General features: G+C 45.3%; 1 protein-coding gene across 3 annotated transcripts in view; it reads left to right on the forward strand.

Moving 5' to 3' along the window:
- CAST (calpastatin) overlaps positions 1-13,249 on the forward strand; it is a 229,087-nt gene extending 215,838 nt beyond the window's left edge. For all 3 annotated transcript variants that reach the window (XM_069752042.1, XM_069752059.1, XM_069752050.1), the window contains 8 exons: positions 5,175-5,267; positions 6,515-6,607; positions 6,698-6,724; positions 7,334-7,429; positions 8,083-8,154; positions 9,375-9,440; positions 10,569-10,632; positions 12,628-13,249. In XM_069752042.1, coding sequence (XP_069608143.1) covers positions 5,175-5,267; positions 6,515-6,607; positions 6,698-6,724; positions 7,334-7,429; positions 8,083-8,154; positions 9,375-9,440; positions 10,569-10,625 — 504 coding nt within the window. In that variant the 3' untranslated portion in view covers positions 10,626-10,632; positions 12,628-13,249. The remainder of the gene's footprint in view (positions 1-5,174; positions 5,268-6,514; positions 6,608-6,697; positions 6,725-7,333; positions 7,430-8,082; positions 8,155-9,374; positions 9,441-10,568; positions 10,633-12,627) is intronic.
- The last annotated feature ends 6,286 nt before the right edge of the window (positions 13,250-19,535 follow it).

The following is a 19,535-nucleotide window of genomic DNA, read 5'->3' on the forward strand; positions in this document are numbered from 1 at the left end:
GGCCACAAATTTAGGCCCCGGCTTCTTCTGGGGCCTACTTCCGGCGCCGCGTCTCCTCACTTCCTTTCCCTCAGGCGGGCTTTTCTCCCGCCCGGCTTTCATCGGCGAGCTCCGCCCCCGGCGCCATCTTGGTGCACCTGGCCTGGCGGTTAGCCCCGCCCACTTTTTCCTGCGCCCCTGAAAGGGTTTTTTCGGCATCAGGACCACCTGGCGCTGGCTCCTCAAAGCGCATAGCCTGGTGTCCTCATCCCTTGCGGTTCAGCATTGCAGCCGATCCCGGACAGAAGAGTGTCCCAGAAGTCTGCTCTGTCTGCCTGCACCCCTGCGTTAAGGACCATCGACATCATGGAGTGCAGCTTTCCATCCATCACCTGTTGTGAGTAGCTCTGATGCAGACTGACTCTCTCCTCTGCTTTCCTGTCCCCTAACCTTCTGGCTTCTTCAGGTGTTCCTTCGCCATGTCTAATCTTAAGGGAAGTCGCTTTTGTCCTCCCTCTTCTGGCTTAGTCTAACACTTTGCGTGTTCACCTTAGGCCCACCGCAGCGTCTGCCGTGAGTACCTCTGCACCGCAGACTGATACTCTCCCCTTCTGATTTTTTTCCTCGGACCCGTTCGGTCTAATTTTAAGGGAGGTCGCTTCCGACCTCCTACCTTTTCTCAGGCAGGCCTGCAGCAATCCACATTATGCTCACCGCCCAGGACCCCCCCCCTGCTGCTCCGCCTCAGAGCAAAGTCCCCATCCTCTCTGTCTCTATCAGTAGCGGATCTCACACGGGTGTCCCAGATCCTTGTGTCCGTGCCTGATCGGTTGCCCCTGCAGACTTCCGTAGTAGCCAGCGGGTCGCAAGAAGCTCCGTCCAAGTCTTCTAATACAGGCCGCGAAAGATCCAGACAGGAACGCCGGTCTGAGTTCTCTTCTTGGTCCATTTCGCCCCACGGTCCTTCTCTGTGGTCGACTTCCCCCTGGTCTTTCCCCCCGGAGTCAGGCGAGGCTTTCTCTGATGCGCCTTCAGAGGATAATTTGGGTCCGGATTCGAACCAAATCGCTAACATGAGGGATATGGTTCAAAGCCTCATTGGAGCGACCAATCAGACCTGTGGCATCAAAGATTCCTCTACGAAACCCGCAGATCAGGCGGTTTCGTTTAGACGGTCTAAACTACCTCCCAAGGTATTTGCTCCTCATCCTGAATTCGTGGAGCGTCTGGCCAGAGAAAGAGCGAATTCGACCAGACGTTCTCAAGGAGACAAGCGTCTTGGAGTCTCATGTCTCTTTCCTCCGGATCTCATTGCCAACCAGAATGAGAGGCGTTAGAGAACGACCTCTCCCCCTGTGGATCCGTCGGCTGCTAGACTTGCCACCAACACAGTCCTTACGCTGTCCGGTGGGGCGGCTCTGAAAGATTCCATCGATATGATCATGGAATCCTTCGTGAAGTCGGCTTTCGAAACTGCCGCATCATCCCAATGCCCGGCTTTGGCTTCCACTTGGGTTTCGAAGTCTGTATCCGAGGGGCTAAACAACTCCATTGGGGCATTCAAGCTGGAGCTCCATCAGGCCGGCTGGCGGAACTTGCCACCCAGATTACTCACGCCGGGGAATAATGTGGTCCCTGGACGTCGCGTCTTCTGCCGCATAGGCGCCCAGTAATGTTGTTGCCAGCCGTCGCACCGTTTTGGCTCAAGAGTCATCAAAGAAGTCCCTTACGAGCCTGCCTTTTAAAGGTTCACGTCCTTTCAGTTCCAAGCTGGACCAAATTATTAAGGACGCCACTGGCGGCACCAGTCCCCTTCTCCAGACCTCGCCTACTTCCCCTTAGGCGGCTACTTCGGTCTTTTCGACCTTTTTCGTAAGTTTTGCGGCATCAGATCCTTCTTCGCATCAGCAGAGGCCACAGGCACGTTAAGAGAAGAAGGTATTCTTCGACTCACTCTTTCCTGGTGTGCCCGCTACTCCTAAGGTGGATTCTCCAGGTCCTGGACTGGAAGTTCCACCTAGGCATGACCCACGACTAGACCCCAGCCCGTTTCTCAGGCTGGGCAACCGTCTTCTGTTCCTCAGGGACGTCTGGGTCTCCTCAGTAGAGGATGCATGGGCCAGGGCACTTGTATCCTCTAGATACAAAATCTTAATTTCACGGTCCTGGGATCGTTGTCTTCGAATCCCAACCTCCAAGAGACCCCGCTCTGGTCCCGGGTTTCTTTAGAGCCATTGTTTCCCTCCTTAAATCCGGGGTAATCGTTCCCGTCCCAGAACAGGAACGGTTCAACAGTTCACAGGCTTCTCTTCGAATCTTTTTGTACTGACAGAGGACAACAAGGTTCGTCCTAGTCCGGATCTCAATTTGCTGAACAGGAAGTTTTGTCAGAGACACTTCAGGATGATATTACCTCGTTCAGTAATCGCTTCCATGGAGGCTCAGGAATTTCGGCTTCAGGCTCCCGAAAGTCTATCCACCTTTCCCGACATTCTAGCCGTTGCAGGTGGCTCGTCAATAGGAAGAAGTTCCGTCTTGTTAAGCGCCTCGTATCTCCGGGCATGTTGTTCGACACTTGTCGGACCAGAGTCTTCCTTCCCGAAGACAGGATATCCCTCCTTTGTCAGGAAGTTCGCTTGCTCCTGGGTTTTCGGCTCCCCTCCTTTCCGATGGGCCTTAAAGGCCCTAAGGAGGTTAGTTGCAACATCGGAAGCAATTTTACCTTCGCCGTTTCATTCAAGACTTCTTCAGCAGGCTATTCTATCACAGGGGACATGTCTGTCTTCTCCCTGCATCGTCCGATCCGGTTTTTCTGGGTCAAACGGTTCCTCGACTGGTGGCCGAGGTCACTTCTCTTATGCCAGAGTGGATCCTTCACAGCATATCCTTCCTTCCAGTTCCCTGGCAGGTGGTGACGACGGACGCCGGCCCGCTCGGCGGAAGCGCGGGGCTTTGCCTCCTGTTCTTTCAGGGTTGTTGGTCGGCGCAGGAGTCCTCTTTGCCGATCAATGTCCTCGAGTTCAGGATCATCTTTCTGTCTTTCCTTCACTGGGAAAGGATTCTCAGCAGCCTGCCAATTCGAATCCAGACAATGACACACCAGTGGCATGTCTACCACCAGGGGTGGACTTGGCGTTCTCTGGCCTCGGCCGAGATTCCAGGATCCTCCTTTGGACAGAGGCAACGGTCCTGGTGAGCTCTGCAGTGCATGTCCCCGGCGTGGACATTTAGGCCGCGAGGGCCTCGCGGCAGGGGAATGGCCCTTCAGGAGGTTTCCTATCGGATTGCTCTTCCATGGGGGACTCCAGTGGTGGACCTCATGGCGTCCTGATTGAACAGGAAGGCCCCTCGGGTTGGCCCAGGGTCCCGTGATCCTCTCGCAGTGGTGTCACTCTGGCCATTCCTTGGTTGCAGTTCGTGCTCCCCTATCGGTTCCCACGCCTTCCCTTGCTTTCCAAGCTGTCGAAAAAAGATCAAGGCTGGATGGGTGCCGGTCATTCTGATCGTCCCAGATTGGCCCAGGAGATCTTGATTTGCAGACATCGTCAATCTTCTCGCGGACACCCCGGGTGCCTTCCCAACGGACCCGATCTACTGTCTCAGGGTCCATTCTGCCACCCGAATTATCGGTCGCTCAGTTTAACGGCGTGGCTGTGGACTCCACAGTTCTAAGAGCGTCCGGTCTTTCGGCCCAGATGGGTCACTCTATAATCCAGGCTGGGAAGCCTTCGTCTTCTTCCAGGATCTACTATCGTACCTGGAAGGCTTACTTTCGTTGATGCGGGTCCAACCGCTTTTCACCTATGTCCTTTTTCCCTGCCTTCCATTTGGTTTTCCTTCAGGCAGGACTGGATTCGGGCTTTGCTCTCAGTTCCCTAAAGGGCCAGGTTCCTGCGCTCTTCTTCCCTTTTAAGAAGACGTTATCTTCTCAGCCACAGGTTGACCTTACTTCAAGTAGTAGCCCACGCGGTCCCTCCGTACAGGGCCTCTGTGGATTCATGGGGTTTAAAGGTTGTGTTGGTTGTTCTTAGGGGTTCTCCCCTTTGAGCCTTTCAGGGAGTTTTCCCTGTCAGTTCTATCTCGGAAGGTGGCTTTTCTCAGGTCTATCCCTTCGATCCGCCGCGTTTTTGAGTTGGCGGCCATTTCTTGCCGACCTTCTTTCTTGATTTTCCACCAGGACAAGGTGGTCCCAGGCCTCCACCTTCCTTCCTTTTTCGAGGTGGTTTTCATCTTTCCACCTCAACGAGGACATCGTTCTACCTTCCTTTTGTCCAGCTCCGACTCATCCTCTGGAGCGATCGTTGAACAGGCTGGGCCTCGTCAGGGCAGTGAGGATCTCCCTGGCTAACACGGCTGCTTTCTGAAAGATGGATTCTCTTTTCGCCATCCCTGATGGCGTGCGTAGAGATCTGCTGTTTTCAAAGGCGACTATTGCTCGCTCTATCAGAACGGCTATTTTGGAAGATTACCGGGTCAAGAACAAGAGTGCCCCCTCCTGAGAAAGGCTCACTCTACCCGGGCAGTCGGCGCTTCCAGTGCGGTACGTCATGGGGCCTTCGCCGACGACTTTGCAAAGCAGCTACCTGGTCTTCCATCTACACGTTTCGCCGAACTACGGCGGACTCCAGCCTGGGCAGAAGGATCCTGCAGGCGGCAGTGGTGAGTCCTCGGACTTGATGGAAGTCTGTTTTTTCCCACCCCAGGGACTGCTTTGGGACGTCCCATGGTTCCTGTGTCCCCCAATGAAAGGCGATAGAGAAAACAGGATTTTTGGTTGCTTACCGTAAAATCTGTTTCTCGGAGCCTTCATTGGGGGACACAGCACCCTCCCAGGTTGAACAGCTCTGTTTACCGTTTACGTTTGAGTTCTTTGAACACTCTTTGAGTGTTTGAAACTGTTAATCTATGGAGCGCCGTGGAATTTGTTGGCGCTATGTAGATAAAGTTTATTATTATTATATTATTATTCTTTCTCTTTTACACGTTGCTTCTCCTACTGCTTTCTCACTAACTGAATATCCTACTTCCTGTCGGTAGGGTGTACACTGCAGAGGAGGAGCTAACTTTTTTATTTGCATAGTGTCAGCCTCCTAGTGGCAGCAGCATACACCCATGGTTCCTGTGTCCCCCAATGAAGGCTCCGAGAAACAGATTTTACGGTAAGCAACCAAAAATCCTGTTTTTGCACTGTGCAGATACCCGATGATGCCTTAGATCTGCTGTCTGGTTCTTTGGGAGAAAGGCAGCCTGATCCAGATGAAAACAAGCCTATAGTGGACGTAGTAAAGGTGAGGAGGACATCTCTATTCATGTGTCGTTACAGCTCTTAAAGGGAACCTGTTGCCACAAAATCGCTAATAACTTGCATATGTGGGGTTAATCTGCCGGTTAATAGCGTTACTAACCTGCCCAGCACCCGCACTTGGCCGAACGCTGCGGGAGAATTGGACTTTATTCCTCCCCCCCTTACCCCGCAACGTTAGTCAAGGGGCTGACTGACAGCTCGTTACAGCCGCCTCTGTATTCTCAGAGCGATGACTGAACCGGCGCTGCCCCCGTGACTGAAACCAGAACGCTGCTGGGGGGGAATAAAGTTTATTTTCTCCCCGCAGTCTTATTATTATTATTTATTTATATAGCACCATTGATTCCATGGTGCTGTACATGAGAAGGGGTTACATACAAGTTACAGATATCACTTACAGTAAACAAACTAACAATGACAGACTGATACAGAGGGACGAGGACCCTGCCCTTGCGGGCTTACATTCTACCGGATTATGGGGAAGGAGACAATAGGTCGAGGGTTGCAGGAGCTCCGCTGTTGGTGAGGCGGTAGCTCCGGTAGTGGTGAGGAGGCAGCGGGGTCAGTGCAGGCTGTAGGCTTTCCTGAAGAGATGGGTTTTCAGGTTCCGTCTGAAGGATCCGAATGTGGTTGATAGTCGGACGTGATGGGGCAAAGAATTCCAGAGGATGGGGGATATTCGGGAGAAGTCTTGGAGGCGGTTGGGAGAGGCGCGAATAAGTGTGGAGGAGAGAAGGAGGTCTTGGGAGGACCGGAGATCACGTGAGGGAAGATATCGGGAGATTAGTTCAGAGACTAAGTTCGCTAAGTGCAGGCGCTGGGCAGGTTAGTAACCCCAGAGCTGCAGGTTAATAGGGTTTTTTCTGGTGACAGGTTCCCTTTAAACTTAAAACCACACTGACCCTAAAGAAGAACAATATTTGCCCCCTCTGATTGTTGGGCAGCATTTTCTGCCTGATCATGAGCCGGCCAGTCCTCTATAAATCCCGCGGAGAACAATCTGGTTAATCTCCCTCATCACGCTGCGTTATTCCAAATCATCTCCACTTTTTCTACTACACTGAGCCATCGGAAACAAATATGAGACATGAGAACATGGATAAAGTTATATAAACCAGCTTGTGCCTTCATCCTGCATAATCGCAGCATTTCAGACCGCTGCGGCAGACGGACACAAGCAATAGCTGTGTGACATTCATCAGTGATGTGTAATATCTGCTCCATGTGCAGGAGAGGGCAAAAGAGGAGCACATTGAGAAGCTGGGGGACCGAGACGACACAATCCCACCGGAATACAGACACCTGCTGGACGGCAAAGACCAGGTAATATTCCTATAGACACATTGTCATTTGTTAGATCTACTATTTTATAACAGTCAGTAATTAATTGCTCATCCTCATCTCTACCTATAGGGAAAACCTGAAGCGCCCAAACCGCAGGTAAACCTATGATATTAAGGTTCCTTTTATTTTGTACTTTCCAAAAGTGTGTTACCACAGCATGGTGGCTCAGTGGGTAGCACTGTTGCTTTGCTGTTCTGTTCCGGGGAGTCTGTATGTTCTCCCTGTTTTTGTGTGGGTTTCCTCCGGGCTCTCCGGTTTCCTCCCACGCTCCACAGACATACTGATAGGGAATCTAGATTATGAGCCCCTTCTGGGACAGTGCCGATAATGTATGTAATGGCGCTATATGAGGGGGTAAATAAATACCTAGATAAAACTTGCCATTTTTAGTGGTATTGGATGTTGTTCTCATGTGTAGGCGGTCTACCGATTTCCCTGATCATGTATGTTGAGTGACGGAAGGCTCGGCCATATTTAATGTTCCCATGGAAGATAAGTCACTGCCAGAGGTGTCTGATAGTCACTTACTCCCTCCCTCTCTCTGCACTTACTCAGGATACTCCTTCATACTGAATTTTGCATCTGTGATTGTACCACATGGGACACATTGAAAAAAATAATAATAATACATTTCTGAAATACTAAATTGTACGGCAAGCATCATTTCTAGAGTCGCCCTATTAACACCGGTGACTTTTGTTTTAGAAATCTTTGGATGACGCCGCAGCTATTGATCTGCTCTCCGGAGGCTTTACATCTTGTGAAACCGCTTCAGCTGACAAAACGAAAAATTCTTCAAAGGTATAAAGTAATTTTATGCAGAAAGTACAATATGGAGGATGCATCCCAGCCAAAGTAAAATGTGGAAGGGTAGGATGCGTTCAGCGTATCTGTGGCAACGTGTGAACAGACATAATGTTGAGATTAACTACAAGTAGCCCCAGTATAAGGGCTCGCTCACACTGGCGAGTAGCCGCCGTATAACTCGGACCAGTGCTATGCTGTGTTTCATCTGATAGCACTCGCTCCAATGTTACACTATGGAGCACTGCCGAGTAGTGTTTATTTTGTCATGCCGAGTCATCATAAGAAAAAAATTGCATACTGCAATTGGCAGCGTCGCCCATTCAAGTCTGTGGATACATGCAAAACATTGAACTGCACTTGGTCATCATCTGAGTGCAGTCCGATCTACGCCGACTCACAGAATAGAGAAATTAAGTTCTTCATCTTCTCCGCACCTGTGATCTGATTCCCCCATGTGTCAGGACGGCCACAATCCTCTACTGCCCACACCGGAATTAACAGCGTCATATATGCCTTTGAGGCTGTGAGTTTGAGTCCGGAAACCCACAGTGGGTCCAGAAATGATTCAGGTTCACAGATGGTGAAAGGTGAACGTGTGAAGCCAGACTGGGCCCAAACCACTGAAGATAATGTTGTCTCTACCATAGGACAATGCTGAGAAGCGTTCCTCCAGTACTCCGGTCTCTAAGGCATCAGGCAAGGAACCAGAAACCGCAAAGGTAATCCCATCACAGAAAACCAATAATTGTGATCCAAAATCAACTGCTGTAAAAGAATGGCAAGAAGGATAAGTAAGGGCTGCGTCATTTCATCTCCTTATTGCTGAAAAGACGCTCTGGTCATATGATTTTATAACCGGTTATATGATTTTAATAACTGGTCATATGATATTAATAACCGGTTATATGATATTAATAACTGGTCATATGATATTCATAACTGTTCATATGATATTCATAACTGTCCATATGAAATTAATAACCTGTTATATGATATTAATAACCGGTTATATGATATTAATGACTGGTCATATGATATTCATAACTGTTCATATGATATTCATAACTGGCCATATGAAATTAATAACCTGTTATATGATATTAATAACCGGTTATATGATATTAATGACTGGTCATATGATATTCATAACTGTTCATATGATATTCATAACTGGCCATATGAAATTAATAACCTGTTATATGATATTAATAACCGGTTATATGATATTAATAACCGGTTATATGATATTAATAACTGGTCATATGATATTAATAACTGGTCATATGATATTAATATCTGGTTATATGATGTTAATAACTGGTTATATATTAATAACTGGTCATATGATATTCATAAATGGTCATATGAAATTAATAACCGGTTATATATTAATAACCGGTTATATGATGTTAATAACTGGTCATATGATAGTAATATCTGGTTATATATTAATAACTGGTCATTTGATTTTAATAACTGGTCATATGATATTAGTAACCGGTTATATGATATTAGTAACCGGTTATATGATATTAATAACTGTTATATGATATTAATAACTGGTCACATGATATTAATAACTGGTCACATGATGTTAATAACTTGTCCTTAGGAAAAGGGAGTCTGTTGTGTTGTAAATCAGAGCGGGTGAGCTGTCTGCACCATAGATGATCACTTCTGTTAAAATTGCCTCTTGGTAGAAGTCGTTAACATGGAATCAGTGGGGGTCCAATACTGAGCACCCCACCCATCATCTATTAGTTCTGGGGTGGGATCTGTAATGACTGTATACATTTCGCAGGCCCTGTCCCCTGCAATTACCATAGCTAATCCTAATTCTTGCTCAGGCTATTACAGTTCATCAGTACTTCCCTAACAATTCAGTTCCAAGTCTCCAGTGATGGCCACTCAGCGCAATAACCATCCATCTCTGTTGCAGAACAAGGTCGGGAGTTCTTCAGTCCATAAAACCGAGACATCGGGGAAGGCGGCAGAGTCTTCAAAGGTATAAACCGTATATTGGGAACATTCTGATATATACCTCCTGTAATGGCTCTGAGGTGGCAGCAGTATTGCTGTAGAGATAGCAGTATATGGACATGTCATTGTCAAGATGCAAATGCGATGATCAATAATGCATGTAAACAGCTGGGAAATCCCTCTCCGGTGTCATGTCTAACACTGACATTTTCCTGTACCATACAGCGGAACATTATGATTAATATATTTAATCACCGATCACAATCCAGCCTCATACATCCATTTATCACCGGGGAAGGCCGAGACACATGTAGGTCTGAGTGGTCTCCAACCCTTCATAGGTCACCACTTCATATACGACCGGTGGTGTTAGGTTCTTCATGTCTACAATCAGAGCGGCCTATGGTCACCTAACAGGAGCAACATCTCATAGTTCCAGCAAAGTGAATGACATTTCTCACATCTCCTGCACTTGTTGCATGCAGATTGGAAGTGTTTCCAGAATGTCAATTCTTTCAGCATTTTTTGCAGCATTTTTCACCTAATCTAATGAATTGGGATAAAAACTAACGCAAAAACACTCTGATTTAAAACCATGTTTTTCCTGCCATGCAACGTGTTTTAGGACATAAAATGGACACATTTCTGCTGCAAGTACTTAACGTGTGCACAGGTGGCTCCATACAGGACACATTGCAGGGAGCACTTCTACCTTCTTGAGGAGCGGACATGTACAGGAGCTTTCCCTGTTAGCTGGATCCCCACAAAGAGGACACGAGACAGAAGGTCACAAAATGCTAGAACTGCTGTACAAAGAGGATCTGTCACCAGGTTAAGAGGTCACAGTTTTGCTCCTATTTTATTTCTGCCTTTTACATGGGAGCAATTTGGTGAATTTAAAAACTAATAACAGATATAAGTCGGATTCCATCAAGGTATCATTGTAATAAGTATGACGATGCCGACCTGGCACTGTAGGTTACTGAGCACAATCCTGCTGACAGGTTCCCTTTAAAGTCCATGTTGCAACTATGAGAAAAATGCGCCACTCGCCATTTCTTTGAAAAAATTCAATCCTTTATTTCATCTTCAGACAAATAATCGGGAGGCGGGAGGGGTACATGTATATTAATCACGTGCTTCTATGTTCTAGTCTACAACTCAAAGCTCCTTGGAAAAGCCAAGTGCCCAGAAGACGAGCAAAAGTTAGACCGGGGGTGAGTCAACTCAGTGTTAACCTTCATATTAAAAACAAACCAGTGTGTACGGATTATGAAGAATATTTTACCGAAAAAGGGCTATGTTTTAATTTTTGACAAGCAGAAATGTGAGGCTTTAAGCAAATCTGTCATCATATTTTCACAGTACAATACGCAAAGATCATTAAATAGATATTTAGACCCAGTGAGGCTGGTGTGCTTACTTTGAAAATCCATTTCAAAATGACTGTAGAATAATATGTTCATTTTAATATCAGGATTATATCTACAGCAGGGAAACGTCCCAAAAATAAATTTACTGCCATACTGACATGGATTTATAATAACACCAGTCTCATTAGGTCTAAGATCTACGTATTAATGTCATTTGTACTGTGAAGTCTGGTGACAGATCTGCTTTAACCTGTAATTTCTACCCACAGATAGTTCTACTGTAATAAGTATAGTATGGATGTCACATTTCTCATGACCGAATAATTAAAGTTTGAGAGACTAGATAGGGATCATTCATGTGTAAAGGTACCGTCACACATAGCGACGCTGCAGCGATACCGACAACGATCCGGATCGCTGCAGCGTCGCTGTTTGGTCGCTGGAGAGCTGTCACACAGACAGCTCTCCAGCGACCAACGATCCCGAGGTCCCCGGTAACTAGGGTAAACATCAGGTAACTAAGCGCAGGGCCGCGCTTAGTAACCCGATGTTTACCCTGGTTACCATCCTAAAAAGTAAAAAAACAAACGCTACATACTTACCTTCCGCTGTCTGTCCTCGGCGCTCTGCTTCTCTGGTCTGGCTGTGAGCGCCGGGCAGCCAGAAAGCAGAGCGGTGACGTCACCGCTCTGCTTTCCGGCTGACCGACGCTCACAGCCAGAGCAGGAGGAGTGCAGAGCACAGCGCTGGAGGACAGAGAGCGGTAGGTAAGTATGTAGTGTTTGTTTTTTTACTTTTAGGATGGTAACCAGGGTAAACATCGGGTTACTAAGCGCGGCCCTGCGCTTAGTTACCCGATGTTTACCCTGGTTACCAGCAAAGACATCGCTGAATCGGTGTCACACACGCCGATTCAGCGATGTCTACGGGGAGTCCAGCGACGAAATAAAGTTCTGGACTTTCTTCCCCGACCAGCGATCTCCCAGCAGGGGCCTGATCGCTGCTGCCTGTCACACTGGACGATATCGCTAGCGAGGACGCTGCAACGTCACGGATCGCTAGCGATATCGTCTAGTGTGACAGTACCTTAAGGATGACAGTTGCACAAGTTGCTTTGCTCTTGCCTATAGAAACAGCAAGATCTCCTTCCTAGGCTAGGATCACATCAGCGTAAATGTTCTCATCCGAGAGATTGATCAGAGTGTGCTCAGATTCTGTCGGATGAGAAGATGGGGGAAAAAAAAGGCCCCAATGTGTCATCCGGGTGCAGTCCGATGTTTTCCATGCCTTCATAGACTTGCATGACGGAGTACGATCCGAATAATAGATGGAACTTGGGCAAGCTGCCATTTTTTATTCTCCCCGTACCGGCTCTGTTCAAGGAAAAAAAATGGACATATGCCGCAGCCCCATAGCATGACATTGGTCCAGGTGTGACCCGATGTTTTGTTGGGTCGCATTCAGACTAATAATACGGTGGTCTGCACGAGCCCTAAGCGTTATTTGCAGTGTATCTGCAGATCATAGAGAAGTGCACTGGTTGTCTCTGCAGCTTTTCACATGGATGTGTGAGCGGTTTTATCTGGAGTATAATATGGGCTCATTGCTGTGGTTTATGATGGTCGGTCCGGGTTAGTAGACCCCTGGTCGAGTGGTAATTTTCCATGGTAAGTGGTCAATGTACATGGCATGTGACAGTCTCCTGCTACTAGTGGCCGAGTACAGGATGGCAGCACGGCTCTGTACAGAGATGTCTTACCCTCAGTGATCTGTGCTTTCTTTCAGACGCAGGCTCCGTACACCGATGACTTACCCCCGATCTCCTGTGCTTTCTTTCAGACGCAGGTTCAGCTTAGGAAGAACAAAGACTGATACAAGGACGATGCCTTCCACACTGTACCTTTCCCTATAACCTGTTGGGTTTATGAAAGCTCTAGATGAATTTTTTTTTCTTCCTTTTCTGCAAAATCTGATTTTCGGTTCTTTGAGGGGCAAAGCTTCCATAGTTGTAATAATAACATGAGGCCTGCAACCTTTGCACATATTTTCCACATTGAATGCGTGGGCTTGAGAACACGTGAGGTTGCAGAGCAATGTGTACACGACATTGTTCCCTGGTGAGATGATGGCGTCGCTCATATTATTGTATTACTGGTGATCAGTACATAACAGAAGAACACGTCCTCTATGTTTACAAGATCTGTGCCTTTTTACTCGCTGATCTCCCTGTTCATGCACATAAAACGTAATGGGGCTTCTCTGGCATGGACAGGACTTTATCATTTGGCTTCTATTTTTGTAAGGAGATGGTTGCACTGATTCCCAATAAATTGATTTGCTATGGATATTTCATAGCCTGGGGCAGAGAAATAGATTTTTACTGGATGTGTGTCAGTGATATACGGGCTATTTTGCTTTAAACTGTGGAACACTATCTGAAATAAAGTTTCATGAAAACCTAGTTCTTGCTCGAGTTTCTCAATGTGTTATTTGTGAAGGTTTGCATATGCTTTTGTCTACATAGTGTATCGGGACATCACACCTATAGGAGCTTTTATGACATCGCATTGTATGTCCATAGGTATTAACATAGAAGTCGCCCCCATCACAGCTACAACAGCACCCACTCTTCTAGGGTGGTTTTTTCCATCCTTTTGGAGCGCCTGTAGGTATTTTGTGAGGTCAGACATTGGCGGTGGACGAGACAGCCGGCTTGCAGGCTACATTCTAGTTCATCCCAAAGTTGATCAATGAGTTTAGGGCTCCGGACTGCCAGATAGGGAATCCTGGTTCATCACTGTACAGTTCACATTTCTACTGTTCCTGAGTCCTGCGGTGATGGGCTTTACATCCTGCCATCTGACGCTTGATATCATGCTTGGCGCTGGTGGACACAGACAGGACCACTGTGCAAGAACAGTATATTGGGCCCTCGGCAGCACAATCGCTCACCATAATGCATGATTCCTCCTGCTTTGCAGGTAGTAGTGGCGCCGGACCTCTTGGGTCCCTGAGCAGCTGCACAGGTTGTACAAATTAAATATGCGCCCCTGGTGCTTAGTGATGTAAGACTTTCATGACTCTGCCACGTTAAGAGGGGAACTTCTATGCTCCATGTCCTTCAGCCCTTGTTGACCCCGCTCTGTAACTTCGACATTTACCACTTCTTGGCTGAGTTGCTGTGGTTCCAAAACACTTCCATTTTCCATCAATACCACTCACAGTTAACAGTGGAATATTTAGAAGAAATCTTGAATACAAATCCTAAATTCAATGAATAAGAGAGGTATCCCATAGTGATGAGCGAGTGTACTCGTTGCTCGGGTTTTCCAGAGCACGCTCGGGTGGTCTCCGAGTATTTTTTAGTGCTCGGAGATTTAGTTTTCATCACGGCAGCTGAATGATTTACATCTACTAGACAGCATGATTACATGTGTGGATTCCCTAGCAATCAGGCAACCCCCACATGTACTCAGCCTAGCTAGTAGCTGTAAATCATGCAGCTGAGGCAAGGAAAACGATATCTCCGAGCACTAACAAATACGGAGATCACCAGAGCGTGCTCTGGAAAACCCAAGCAACGAGTATACTCGCTCATCACTAGTGTCCCAATATTATTGTCCATACAATGTATTATAAAGAACAAAGGAAATGTCTAATGCCTGATAAGTGTTACTCACAGGTGATTTACTGTAACAATATGCAGTGAGGTAACATTTGGTCAGAAATGTGACAATACTTGTCTGACACAGATTAGCGGCCATTCATATAATAATGGATGTCATGAGTACTGTACACTGCTCATTTTCTGCCTTACTACGGTGTGTATGTACATATATATTACTGTATAAACAGGGTGTGCTACCGATGGAAGTTTTACACTGTATACGTATTTAATCTAACAAAACAGCCATAGGATTGGGACTAATTTTATTGCATCAGCAGTGGGGCGTACAGACATATTTTATCTGGCAATGTTATGGTATTTATATTACATAGTTACATAGTTATTAAGGTTGAAGGAAGACTATATGTCCATCTAGTTCAACCCATAGCCTAACCTAACATGTTGATCCAGAGGAAGGCAAAAAAAAACCATGTGCAAAGAGTAAACTCCACATTAGGGAAAAAAATTCCTTCCCGACTCCACATACGGCAATCAGACTAGTTCCCTGGATCAACGCCCTATCAAGGAATCTAGTGTATATACCCTGTAACATTATACTTTTCCAGAAAGGTATCCAGTCCCCTCTTAAATTTAAGTAATGAATCCCTCATTACAACATCATACGGCAGAGAGTTCCATAGTCTCACTCTTACAGTAAAGAATCCGCGTCTGTTATTATGCTTAAACCTTTTTTCCTCCAACCGCAGAGGATGCCCCCTTGTCCCTGTTTCAGGTCTATGATTAAAAAGATCATCAGAAAGGTCTTTGTACTGTCCCCTCATATATTTATACATTAAAATAAGATCACCCCTTAGTCTTCGTTTTTCCAAACTAAATAGCCCCAAGTGTAATAACCTATCTTGGTATTGCAGACCCCCCAGTCCTCTAATAACCTTGGTCGCTCTTCTCTGCACCCGCTCCAGTTCAGCTATGTCTTTCTTAAACACCGGAGACCAGAACTGTGCACAGTATTCTAAGTGTGGTCGAACTAGTGACTTGTATAGAGGTAAAATTATGTTCTCCTCATGAGCATCTATGCCTCTTTTAATGCATCCCATTATTTTATTTGCCTTTGTAGCAGCTGCCTGACACTGGCCACTGAATTTAAGTTTGTCATCCACCCATACACCCAGGTCTTTTTCATTGACGGTTTTGCCCAGAGTTTTAGAATTAAGCACATAATTATACATCTTATTACTTCTACCCAAGTGCATGACCTTACATTTATCCCCATTAAAGCTCATTTGCCATTTATCAGCCCAAGCTTCTAGTTTACATAAATCATCCTGTAATATAAAATTGTCCTCCTCTGTATTGATTACCCTGCAGAGTTTAGTGTCATCTGCAAATATTGAAATTCTACTCTGAATGCCCCCTACAAGGTCATTAATAAATATGTTAAAAAGAAGAGGGCCCAATACTGACCCCTGTGGTACCCCACTGCTAACCGCTACCCAGTCCGAGTGTGCTCCATTAATAACCACCCTTTGTTTCCTATCCCTGAGCCAGCTCTCAACCCACTTGCACATATTTTCCCCTATCCCCATTATTCTCATTTTATGTATCAACCTTTTGTGTGGCACCGTATCAAAAGCTTTTGAAAAGTCCATATACACTACATCCACTGGGTTCCCTTGGTCCAATCCGGAACTTACCTCTTCATAGAAACTGATCAAATTAGTCTGACATGAACGGTCCCTAGTAAACCCGTGCTGATACTGGGTCATGAGGTTATTCCTCTTCAGATACTCCAGTATAGCATCCCTTAGAATGCCCTCCAGTACTTTACCCACAGTAGAGGTTAAGCTTACTGGCCTATAATTTCCGAGTTCAGTTTTTGTCCCCTTTTTGAATATTGGCACCACATTTGCTATACGCCAGTCCTGTGGCACAGACCCTGTTATTATGGAGTCTTTAAAGATTAAAAATAATGGTCTATCAATGACTGTACTTAATTCCTGCAGTACTCGAGGGTGTATCCCATCCGGGCCCGGAGATTTGTCAATTTTAGTGATTTTTAGACGCCGCCGCACTTCCTGCTGGGTTAAGCAGGTGACATTTAATTGGGAATTTTTATCACTAGACATTTTGTCTGACATGGGATTTTCTTGTGTAAATACTGATGAAAAAAAGTCATTTAGCATATTGGCTTTTTCCTCATCCTCATCCACCATCTCACCCAGACTATTTTTAAGGGGGCCAACACTATCATTTTTTAGTTTCTTACTATTTATGTAGTTAAAGAATATTTTAGGATTATTTTTACTCTCTCTGGCAATGAGTCTCTCTGTCTCAATCTTTGCTGCTTTGATTTTACTATGGCAAAGTAACACACAGTGATTATTGGTATGTCAGTAATAATTATGAAAAAATGACTTTTTGAAGATTGAGCCAATGGCAGAAAATGGTATGAAGTAACCAAAGAAGGAAAACTCTTCTTCTCAATCTCACCATCCCAGTGCTGCCAATATGGAAGATTTCTTCAACTGGCCAAGTCAAAGAGAACAACAAATCAGCATTGATCTCTGCCGGGTTGTGAAGCTTTGTATGGACCTTGATGTAGATATGTAATTTGGCATGAACGTCTTTTCAACCACTGCACCCAAAATTAACTCAAAAATTTTCCATACGTATCACAAAAAGGCAAAAATGGGAATTTACTCAATAAATCATAGTATACTTCAGTCCATTTTAGCATCTGAGGTTTATAGGCCTAAACTATCCCTTCAGTAGAATAAGGCTGATCCAATTGTTCTATTGATGAATCTTTTTCAAAAGTCCATTTAATTTTAAAAGACAATCATTATCTGAAGCCAAAGCTAACTGGTGCCATTAGTCACGGGTCCAAGTGTGCCATACATCACAGTATTTGATCAGTAAACTATACATTTTTTTTATTCTTTTTTTATTTTAATTTGTTTTTAAAGCAGAGCTAAAAAAAAAAAAAAAAAGGAACAGCATTAGAAAAGGGAACAGAATAAAGTAGAACTTTCCTGAGCAAAGCGTTGATGTCTTTAGGACACTTCACATCCAAGTACAGTAGTATATCATGGCGAGCTAGCGTTAGACCAGGAGGCAGCCTGTGCAATAATTCAGGTCTGTGCATACAATACAGCCATGTACACGAGAAATTAGAACATCCACCTTTAATTATCTTGTAGTTTTATGTCCAACGTGGCTTATTATCTATAGTACTTACAGCAGCTGGATCTCTCTTCCTTCTGATACAGAGCTCAAAATCCATTTCATACACAGATCTGAAACATGACAATGCGGCAGCCTGCCTACTGTTCTCCATTGTACCTAAGGGCGTTTCTGGGATTTTTTTTTTTTTTTTTTTTACTGGGCATAGTACCAATGAAGGCAAACTACTGGCACCACCATAATGTCACTGATACTACATGTGACTGCTAAGGCCACTGATTTGCTGCCCTGGTCAGTTGGCGGTCACTAGCAAACAGAGGAGTAGTGCTGCCTGACTTTCCTACACTTGATCACTGGGGAAAATAAGACACCAATATAATTTATTTTATTATATTAGCAGATCTTCTGTTTTGTATTTTTCTTTCAAAATTTAGATAACGCCTATAATAACAGTATGCGATTAACTTTCATGTTCCCTGTAGTGGTGTCTGCAGCACGTTTCTTTAATATCATGTGCTTTTGGAGGACTATAATCAGAAAAAAGGAGCTCTAATCACTATAAAGTGTGTGTGTGTATATATATATATATATATATATATATATATATATATATATATATATATATATATACATATATATATATATATATATACAGTGGGGCAAAAAAGTATTTAGTCAGTCAGCAATAGTGCAAGTTCCACCACTTAAAAAGATGAGAGGTGTCTGTAATTTACATCATAGGTAGACCTCAACTATGGGAGACAAACTGAGAAAAAAAAATCCAGAAAATCACATTGTGTTTTTTTATCATTTTTTTTGTATATTATGGTGGAAAATAAGTATTTGGTCAGAAACAAACAATCAAGATTTCTGGCTCTCACAGACCTGTAACTTCTTCTTTAAGAGTCTCCTCTTTCCTCCACTCATTACCTGTAGTAATGGCACCTGTTTAAACTTGTTATCAGTATAAAAAGACACCTGTGCACACCCTCAAACAGTCTGACTCCAAACTCCACTATGGTGAAGACCAAAGAGCTGTCAAAGGACACCAGAAACAAAATTGTAGCCCTGCACCAGGCTGGGAAGACTGAATCTGCAATAGCCAACCAGCTTGGAGTGAAGAAATCAACAGTGGGAGCAATAATTAGAAAATGGAAGACATACAAGACCACTGATAATCTCCCTCGATCTGGGGCTCCACGCAAAATCCCACCCCGTGGGGTCAGAATGATCACAAGAGCGGTGAGCAAAAATCCCAGAACCACGCCGGGGGACCTAGTGAATGAACTGCAGAGAGCTGGGACCAATGTAACAAGGCCTACCATAAGTAACACACTACGTCACAATGGACTCAGATCCTGCAGTGCCAGACGTGTCCCACTGCTTAAGCCAGTACATGTCCGGGCCCATCTGAAGTTTGCTAGAGAGCATTTGGATGATCCAGAGGAGTTTTGGGAGAATGTCCTATGGTCTGATGAAACCAAACTGGAACTGTTTGGTAGAAACACAACTTGTCATGTTTGGACGAAAAAGAATACTGAGTTGCATCCATCAAACACCATACCTACTGTAAAGCATGGTGGTGGAAACATCATGCTTTGGGGCTGTTTCTCTGCAAAGGGGCCAGGACGACTGATCCGGGTACATGAAAGAATGAATGGGGCCATGTATCGTGAAATTTTGAGTGCAAACCTCCTTCCATCAGCAAGGGCATTGAAGATGAAACGTGGCTGGGTCTTTCAACATGACAATGATCCAAAGCACACCGCCAGGGCAACGAAGGAGTGGCTTCGTAAGAAGCATTTCAAGGTCCTGGAGTGGCCTAGCCAGTCTCCAGATCTCAACCCTATAGAAAACCTTTGGAGGGAGTTGAAAGTCCGTGTTGCCAAGTGAAAAGCCAAAAACATCACTGCTCTAGAGGAGATCTGCATGGAGG

Source organism: Ranitomeya imitator, chromosome 1 (assembly GCF_032444005.1).
Source record: "Ranitomeya imitator isolate aRanImi1 chromosome 1, aRanImi1.pri, whole genome shotgun sequence".
Classification (NCBI taxonomy): domain Eukaryota; kingdom Metazoa; phylum Chordata; class Amphibia; order Anura; family Dendrobatidae; genus Ranitomeya; species Ranitomeya imitator.